We start from the raw sequence: 9,019 nt of genomic DNA, 5'->3' as shown, positions 1-9,019 counted from the left end.
AAATGAAAACACTGTATTTTGGCCAGTCCCCCCGCGTCGGTATGAGCCATATTTACTGAGGTAAAGAAGAAGGAGGAGGAGAAGAAGAAGAAGGGAACCGATCTCGGTTTTGGCAAATCCTCTACCAAGATTAGGGTGAGCGCTTTAAAAGAATTGGAGAGGGAAGAGAAAATGGGAGTCAGCCCAGGAGGTTAATTTCGCCTTAGAAGAACCGTACATTTTATAGTATGGCCAACTAAGCTGAGTCCACCGTGGCGTGTGGACCTATAAGTTGTCGCCCCCATGGTCGTCGCAGGGGTTCGTACAGGGTTTTCAAATCTCTACTATTGACGTTTTCTGCTCGTAAAAGACATGGCGTCGGGGTATCGAAGCTGCGCATGTAACTTGGTGCGATAATAATAATAATAATTGGTTTTGGGGGAAAGGAAATGGCACAGTATCTGTCTCATATATCGTTGGACACCTGAACCGCGCCGTAAGGAAAGGGTAAAGGAGGGAGTGAAAGAAGAAAGGAAGAGAGAGGTGCCGTAGTGGAGGGCTCCGGAATAATTTCGACCACCTGGGGATCTTTAACGTGCACTGACATCGCACAGCACACGGGCGCCTTAGCGTTTTTCCTCCATAAAAGCGCAGCCGCCGCGGTCGGGTTCGAACCCGGGAACTCCGGATCAGTAGTCGAGCGCCCTAACCACTGAGCCACCGCGGCGGGGCTTGGTGCGATGGCGTATGCGGTTTTCTGAAAAAGATTTACGAGAGGCGCGTTCCTTTTTCGTGCGTCGCACGGTGTTTTCAGCGCAATAACCGAGTTTTCCAGCGAATTTAGCTGGTGAGGGGGCCTTTCAATGCTTCTCTCATGCGCACTGATTCACAAGCTGCTCTTTAAAGACGTGGCATTTATGTTTTTTTGCTCATCTGAGCGTTATTGCACGGCATCTATGAGTTTTCAGTTTTAAGCACGGAACTATAGTTTATTTCCTGTAGTAGTTTATTATGTCTCCTTGAGAGAGAGACTGAATGCAGACATGTTCATTCCAAACCCAAGAAGCGTGGAAAGAAGGATGCAGAAGTGAAAAAAAAGGAGCTCGTAGTGATAATGAGGAGGTGAATACCGCAGTGGTGCAACTGCAGAATATGCTGAATGCAGGAGCGGCAACTAGCAGCTTTTTCGAGAGGTGAATTACGAGTACAAGTAAATAGAGACACGCACGCACGCAGGCACGCACGCACATGCACGCTCACTCGCATGACCTTGGCAGGTATTCTATTGCATGGATTCCTTACCCGCAGGCCACTTGACATACCTTCGCCATGAGGAGGTTCGTCCACTCGAAGTGCCTTTTACTCGAAAACAAAGATTTGAGACACGTTACTTGGACGACAGGCTAATTGGAGGGACAGGTTAACTAGTTAACTACCGTCCTACAGTGAACGGTATATTTAAGCTGGTTATGATATTGACATGAAAATCTAAAATTCATAGTTACTCAAACATTTCCGCACCTCTATGCTTTATTATCTGGCTCCACTCCGTGATACATGTAATAGTATTTCGCGCTTTGATTATACTCAGTCACGCTGTGATTGATTGTAGTCGTTACTCAGATGTATCTGCTGAGTTCAAGTCAACCGTTCTTGGTACCCAGCATGTCCTCCTTTCGATTTTTATTTTTCGCTTGAAACTGGCGTGAGGGAAGGGTGCGTGTCTCAAACATCACGAGCGGATTGCTGACTGGCTGCCCCAGTAGAGCTTCCAGTGCGCTCCCAGCACGAAACCTTGCTTTCCACCTTTGCTTCACCTAGCTTAACGCACGTTTCTCCGAATCACTGACGTCACCCAACTTCCATCTTTCCTTTTCTTTCCGTCGTTATGGCGGATGTGGCCCCTTTAAAAAGGAAGGGACTCGCAAGGATCAGCTGGCAGGTGTCGTTCCTGCTGACAGCCGGGCCGCAACTAGATTCCGCTCGAGGCAAGGCGTGAGAACGACAGCACGCTGCCGCGCCTATGCACAGGCGCCTCTCTATAGAGAGATAAAACGCTACGGTGAATGGAAAGTTCCACTGTACGTGGCTTCGCCGCTGTGCGACCGCATCCATTACAGCAATGTGAGGAACGCTGGCGTCGTGTTGCCGTGCGCCGCCATCCTGCTTGAACCGTGGAGGCTGCCGCGTCTTCAGGTTTCCGCTGCGTAGAGGTAGCCACATGCGTGCAGTTGTGCACGCTCAGGTCTGTCTTATGGGCGCGGCCTCTTGCACCAACGCACGCTCTTTTCGCTCAAAGTTTCGGCAGATCTAAGAGGTCATGATAATTGCTTGCTGCAGATTTGAGCGCGTGCAATGTGCACCCCCAAAAGCTAGGGCTTCGAAAATATATCACGCAGCAAGTATACAACAGCTGTATCTTACCGGTGCTCACCTATGGGGCAGAAATGGGAGGCGAAAGAAAAGATTTCAGCTTAAGTTAAGGACAAGGCAACAAGCTTTGGAAAGAAAAATGAAAGGTGTAACGTTAAGAGACAGGAAGCGGGCAGAGTGGATGGGGGAACAAATCCGGGTTAATGACATCCTAGTCAAAATCAAGAAAAATAAATGCGCTTAAGCAAGGAATGTAACGCGAAGGCAAGATAACCGCTGGTCCATAACGGTAAACGGTAAAGGCACGGAGACAGTGGCGGCAAAACGCGCGCGGCACGCCGCTTGCCGCGAAAACTGCCCCGGCAGCGGGTTGATATGCCGCGCAGAGAAACGGTCGAGGAGCCATTTTCGGCGGCTTGCCGCGTGCCGCGAACCAATGAGAGACGCCCGGGCTTTCTCCTCAGCGCCACCTCTTGGCTACTGACGAAGTTAACTTCCAGCGGCGGCGGCGAGACCACGACAGAGCGCTCCGAGCCAGCCGCGACAAAGAGCGCTAGAGCTTTCTCCTCGTGTGCATCCACGTTGAAAAATGAATCTCAGCCGAGAGGACATGATGGAACAATTTCTGGAGGCTGTTCGCGTGTTCCCCTTTTTGTACGATAAAACTCACCCGGAGTACAAAGATAAGGACGCCAAAATGAAGCGGTGGGCGATCATCGGCAGAACATTCGATCTGACTGGTGAGTGGTTTTCATTCTTTATCTGAGATTCTGCTGATTGTTCACGTTGGGAGGAATGTGCTTGTTTAAAGTGCTCAAGCGGCATGCCGCGGAGCAAATTATGTAGAATCTCGGTTTCCTATGGGCATGGTGATTTTGCCTGAGCGGTTCGCATGTCGTATCAGGCCGCGCTCCGTACAGCGCCGCTTGAGTACTTAAACAAGTTGCTCATCTTTTTATTTTGCAATCTTTCTTGATGATAAACTGTGACATTTCTGTAGGACCGCAAGCAGAAGAAAAATTTAGAAATGTGAAGGATCGTTGGCTGAAAATTGTGTCGGCGCCGGAGGGGGCCCGCAAAAGTGACGCCGAAGGAGAGGCCGGAAAGGTCCACACGGAGTGGACACTTTTCGACATCGTGGATGGCATGCTGAGGAATACACCACTTTATGCTGAAAGGTAAAAAAAAAACAGCACTTAGTTGCGCAGCCATCTGCGCGAACTCCAGCCTGGCATTCATAACTTCACTGCTGTCACCCGGCCTACCACTCTTTTTTAAGCCACCTTCTTCGTGTTTAATATCTTTTTACCTGCATTGACTGCCCGAGCGTCTGTGTTTTTAAGAATTTATTTTCCCTTCAGCTGCGCTGGTAGCTTCGCTATTTTCACATTACCTTTTTCCCGGAGAGAAATCCGCAGGGATTTCATCAAAACACCTCAAATTTTGTGTTTCAGGTCTTCAACAAATGTGCCCCCAGAAGAGGACATGTACGTTAAGTCTTGTTTCCATAAGTGTAACTTCAATTTATAAAGCTTCAAGTGATTTAACTTGTGACGAAAGCAAGTGCGTCTGTGCTTTTGTGCAGCTGCATTCGCCCATCACCACTGTCACCCAACAGCTCTTCCAGCCCGAGAATGGTGGCCAGGTGTGCACCCCATTCTTTGCTGGCCATAACAATTGCTGCAGTGAAACAGTTTATGTACAGCATTGTCATTTCATTAATCTGTGCAGGTGTGTCTCAAGCCCAGCTGCTATGCTTTTTCAACAAATGTAAGTAAGCTGTACTAATTGTGGTGTCGTTGTCCACCAATAGAAGCAACATCGTATGCTTTTATATAATGCAGGTACAAAGGCAGCCCCTTTTACTTTACTGATAAAGACGACTGGAGGTGGGTGGTGATTTTCAATTTTCCTAGCTTTGGTGCATCACAGGTTCCATATCAATACACTCTTTCCACCAGCCTTTCACTTTTAAGAGTGGGCTCCCACTATTGTGCACTGTTATGCTGCACTCCCATTCCATAGAAATGGATTAGTTTTATGTGCATACAGATCTTGGCTTAGTTGCTGTCACGACTCGCCACTGGTCTGTAATTTCAAGTGAATCACACACTCAACACTGCATTGTAATGTACTAAGAAAATCTTCTCAGTGTCCTATTTAATGACTACCCGCCCAAAAACTGCAACAAGGTGTGAAACCTAGTTTCGGGTACAAGATGGGTGTAATATGTCTTGCTCCTTTTCATAGCATTGCAAGCAGACAACATGCTTTTTTGCATGGAATAAATGACAACATTTTTATTTTTTCTATAGTGTCCCCAGTGCATCAGAAGCTGCGGCATCTGCTGCTGGCCCTTCAGGGTAAGTTGGTGTTCACCTTCTTGTGTCGGAATATGACACCATAACAAACATTTTTTTGAGGCAGGCTCTCAACTTCACAAGCAAGAGCTGCTGCTCCAGATCCAGGGTAAGAAAGCTGAGCGCACTTCCTTTATTGGAAGCAGACATACTTTTCCAGACCATTTCTTGAGTCTAATTATGTGGCCTTTCCTGCAGGTCTGCCAAAAGGCGAGCATCCAATGAACCTTCCTCTCGGTACTGACATGGTTCATATTTCCTGCAGTATTTCAGTGATAATCAGTGATCGCAAGAAAACACTGCGCTGATATATTTATATGCAGGACCAAAAGAAGGCGGTCCGACAGCTACGACGAAGCGGTGGAAGATGTCCTGGGAAGCTGCTCAGATCCGCTGTTGGAACTTAAGAAAAAATGAAATGCTTGAACCGAAAGATGACAGTCAAGAGGCAGCAAACTGGATAGCTGCTAAGTTGGGGATGCTGCCACGAAAAAAAAAAGATGCGAGTTAACATTCAAAATCCACAAGCTGCTGTATGAAGCTGAAATGGAGCAATATGAATAAATGAAATGTAAAGTGCGAGCAATCTGAAAATATTTTTTTTCTATGAAAGCAATCAATCTCAGCTTTCTTTTGACATGACCGAGTTTTTGCATGATGACAAGTAGTGGCCTGTTATGGGAAATTACCTGCCGTCCTGCACGGGTCTCGACACTTTCCTACCATGGTACCTTGCCGTCACTCATGAAGTAGAGTGCCAGCCTATCCCTTACTTTCTATGCAGCCCTGTAACAGACATGCAGGAGATGTTCATCCTTTTCCTTGAGCTTATTCCGCCTGTCTGACTGAGGTCACAGTTTCTATTGGGTGTCCTTTATTCCTCGCCGTTAGCTGTACCCACTGACTGTTGAAAACATGCACTATGCATGTATTTTTGCACTGTTACAATTCTTAACGCAAACTCTAATGAACATCTTATTTCATGTTGTGGTAAATGATCAAGTTAAATCACATGTTTTGAAGGTTGCACTGTTTGTTATGGATGAGCTTCAATTGCTTTGATGTAAATAAAGGAGGAAATGCAAACTACTACTGATTTCATGCTGTCTTGGAAATAATTACCAAGCAGAGTGGTACCCCTGGTCTGTCCATCCAGGGAGGGCACTACTGTCGTTCCACCATGCCCCATTTGTGACATTTCCCTCCCAGGTCTCATGGTCAACAAATCCAGGAGGGTTGTACGTTGTCTTCGAGGACACCAGATCTTTCATTAGAATATTGTGGAGCGCCCCATATGCCCTTACAATGTTCTCAGTGGTTTCTTCTGGCGCTCGAAAGGGTCTCTTCAGTATTCGCCGCCTACTGGCCAGGATACCAAAATTGTTTTCTATGAGCCTCCTCGCACGACTCAGCCGGTAATAAAAATAGGAGAAAAAGAATCGTTGAATCAGATAGAGGAGGGAAAAAATCAACCTTGAAGCCAAGTTTGATGAATGGAGAGTAATTACTTAATTAAATACAGTAAAAATGTAAAACATTGCGTCGAAAAACTGTGTGACGTCACATCCACCGGAAGTCGTCACGGCAAAGTGAAAAAACAATGAACGGAAAAAAGGCCGGATTTAAGAATAACAAAATAATAAGTGATAGCGATTATTTATTTCTTTATTTATTCGCATTTCCTGCAGCGCCGTGAAGGCATAATTGCACGGGGAATGCAAACATTCAATTTTCAAAGATACATCTTACAGCATGCGAAATGGGTTCAACCTCTGGTACAAAAAGTTATGTAAAATGAAAAGAACCGTCAATGTGAAATCACATCAGTCAAGGTAAGGAAATGGAAAAAGCGAAATATGAAGAGTGGGAAAGAGTTTCCAAGTACATAAATCACAGCAGAGGTCCGACAACACTGTACGAAACTTTGCCTCGGACTGGCATTCGATCACAGAGTGAGGCAGCTTGTTCCATTCATTGATGGTATGGGGAAGAAAAGAGCGTTTGTAGGCATCAGTGCGACACGTCATTTCACGTATCTTCCATTCGTGGTCGCACCTCGATATAAAATGTGGTGGAAGCAAATAAGCTTTAGAGCTAATCGCAGTTTTATTGCAGTAAATCTGGTAGAGAAGTTCGAACTTAATTCGCAAACGGCGCTTTTCCAGTGAGACCCGCCGCGGTGGCTCACTGGTTAGGGCGCTCGACTACTGATCCGGAGTTCCCGGGTTCGAACCCGACCGCGGCGGCTGCGTTTTTATGGAGGAAAAACGCTAAGGCGCCCGTGTGCTGTGCGATGTCAGTGCACGTTAAAGATCCCCAGGTGGTCGAAATTATTCCAAAGCCCTCCACTACGGCACCTCTTTCTTCCTTTCTTCTTTCACTCCCTCCTTTACCCTTCCCTTACGGCGCGGTTCAGGTGTCCAACGATATATGAGACAGATACTGCGCCATTTCCTTTCCCCAAAAACCAATTATTATTATTATTATTTATTTCCAGTGAGTCCCAGTTTAACCCCTGCTCGATGCAGCTACTACGGACATTAAAAGAGTACTTGTGACAAATCGCGCTGCACGATTCTGTACACGCTCCAGCATAGCACAATGGGTCCCGATTTGTGGATCTCAGACTGTCACTAGTGATTATTTAGTAATCGATCTTTAATTAATGAGTGATTAAATAACGATAATTCACAAAGGCAGCAAAAGTAGCAGCCAAAGTTGCGCCGAAAGGCTTTCGCCTCACGCAGCCGTTATGAAAATACCAAACTCGACTAAATTTATTTATTTATTTCGAAGATAATGCCAGCCTTATTTGAGGCCTTAGGCAGGAGTGGGAAATAAGATAAAAACAAACATAACACAGCATAAAAAGCACTGCAAAACATTTTTAGCACAGTTTTCGCATAAAAAAGTAAAAAAAAGTGTAGGCACATGAATGCTAATTGTAGACCATCGCTGTGGTAGGGAAAATCACAACAAATAAATAAAACAGGTTATACTTCATCTGTTTCCAATAAAAGGTTTACATACCTATGTTTTTCTTTAGCGCGCTGCAGAATGACTCTGCCGATCGACTTTCCACTGTGTTTGGAGACAGCAAGTTCCAAACTCGGACCGTTCGTGGGAAATATGAATTTTTGAAACCATCGGTTTTACTAGAATATTCCGTTAATTTTTTTTGAGTGATGCGATCGCGTTGGGCGTGTAGTGACTGGTTCAATGTACTTATTCTTTTCTACTCCTAGTTTGTCATGGTACAGTAAATACATGATCTTCAACCTTTCCCGATAGCGTCTGATTCGTAGTGGGTCTAAGCCAGCCTGTTCAACAAGTATGCTTGGTGAAGTGCGCCAGCTATAGGAACTGAATATAAATCTTACCGATTTTCTTTGGATGCTCGCCAACTCATTGATATTTTGCTGGGTCCATGGATCCCATAAAATACAGCAATATTCAAGGATTGGTCTAATGTAGGTTTTATACGCTAGAAGTTTTATTTCTTGGGCTGACTGTCGCAAACATCTCCTCAGATATCCCAGTTTCTGCATGGACTTTTTTGTGCTGTAGGTTACGTGTTCATTCCATCTGAGGTCGGATGTTAGAATTACACCTAAGTATTTGTAACTTAGTACAGACGAGAGAACCTGTCCATTGATGCAGTATTTAAAGGGTAATGGTTGCCGTTTTCTGGTGACTGTCATTGCTACTGTTTTCTTTGTATTTATCTTCATTTGCAATGTCAAACACCATGTTTCGATTGAGGTAAATGAAGAATTTAATACGGCCTGGTCTCTTGGGCTGTTAATTTCATTATAAAGGATGCAGTCGTCTGCAAACAACCTGATTTTCACCAGTATATTCGTTACTATGTCGTTAATAAAGATAAGAAAAAATAACGGGCCGAGAACAGATCCCTGTGGGATGCCGGAACGAACAAGTGCCGGCCTTGAACACATTCCATCAATGAACACGCTGTGTTTCCTTGATGAAAGATATGCCTCTATCCATTGTAGCAGTGAGTCATTTTTTATTATCGGTTTTAATTTTAGAAGCAACTTTTGGTGACACACGCGGTCAAATGCCTTTTCGAAATCTAAGAAAATCATGTCAACTTGGCCTTGCCTATCTAGAACTGCTGCGATGTCGTGAACAGTTTCGACTAGCTGCGTTGTAGTCGATAGCCCTTTACGGAACCCGTGCTGCCTATAATCTATGATGTTATTAATTTCGACAAACGTCATAATGTGCTTGAAGATAATATGCTCGAATGTCTTAGCGCATATGCACAGTATTGAGATGGGCCTGTA

General features: G+C 45.2%; 1 protein-coding gene across 1 annotated transcript; it reads left to right on the top strand.

The window, feature by feature from the left end:
- The first annotated feature begins 2,785 nt into the window (after positions 1-2,785).
- LOC144097196 (uncharacterized) lies at positions 2,786-5,782 on the top strand. Its single transcript, XM_077629947.1, has 10 exons — positions 2,786-3,092; positions 3,353-3,530; positions 3,807-3,839; positions 3,938-3,997; positions 4,084-4,122; positions 4,197-4,241; positions 4,668-4,715; positions 4,780-4,821; positions 4,911-4,949; positions 5,036-5,782. Exons 1-10 carry the CDS (start codon positions 2,942-2,944, stop codon positions 5,127-5,129), a joined length of 729 nt encoding a protein of 242 aa, XP_077486073.1. The 5' UTR covers positions 2,786-2,941; the 3' UTR covers positions 5,130-5,782.
- The last annotated feature ends 3,237 nt before the right edge of the window (positions 5,783-9,019 follow it).

The sequence above is a fragment of the Amblyomma americanum genome, chromosome 7, assembly GCF_052857255.1.
Source record: "Amblyomma americanum isolate KBUSLIRL-KWMA chromosome 7, ASM5285725v1, whole genome shotgun sequence".
Taxonomy (NCBI): Eukaryota; Metazoa; Arthropoda; class Arachnida; order Ixodida; family Ixodidae; genus Amblyomma; species Amblyomma americanum.
The sequence above is the reverse complement of the archived record's forward strand: the minus strand, read 5'-3'. Positions and strand labels throughout refer to the sequence as shown.

What these genes read in the sequence shown, in the direction of transcription:
- LOC144097196 (XM_077629947.1), top strand. Translation starts at nt 2,942, where the DNA reads ATGAATCTCAGCCGAGAGGACATGATGGAACAATTTCTGGAGGCTGTT. An exon ending in CAGAACATTCGATCTGACTG is followed by an intron (nt 3,093 to 3,352) that starts GTGAGTGGTTTT and finishes ACATTTCTGTAG; the next exon opens with GACCGCAAGCAGAAGAAAAA. An exon ending in GTGCCCCCAGAAGAGGACAT is followed by an intron (nt 3,840 to 3,937) that starts GTACGTTAAGTC and finishes GCTTTTGTGCAG; the next exon opens with CTGCATTCGCCCATCACCAC.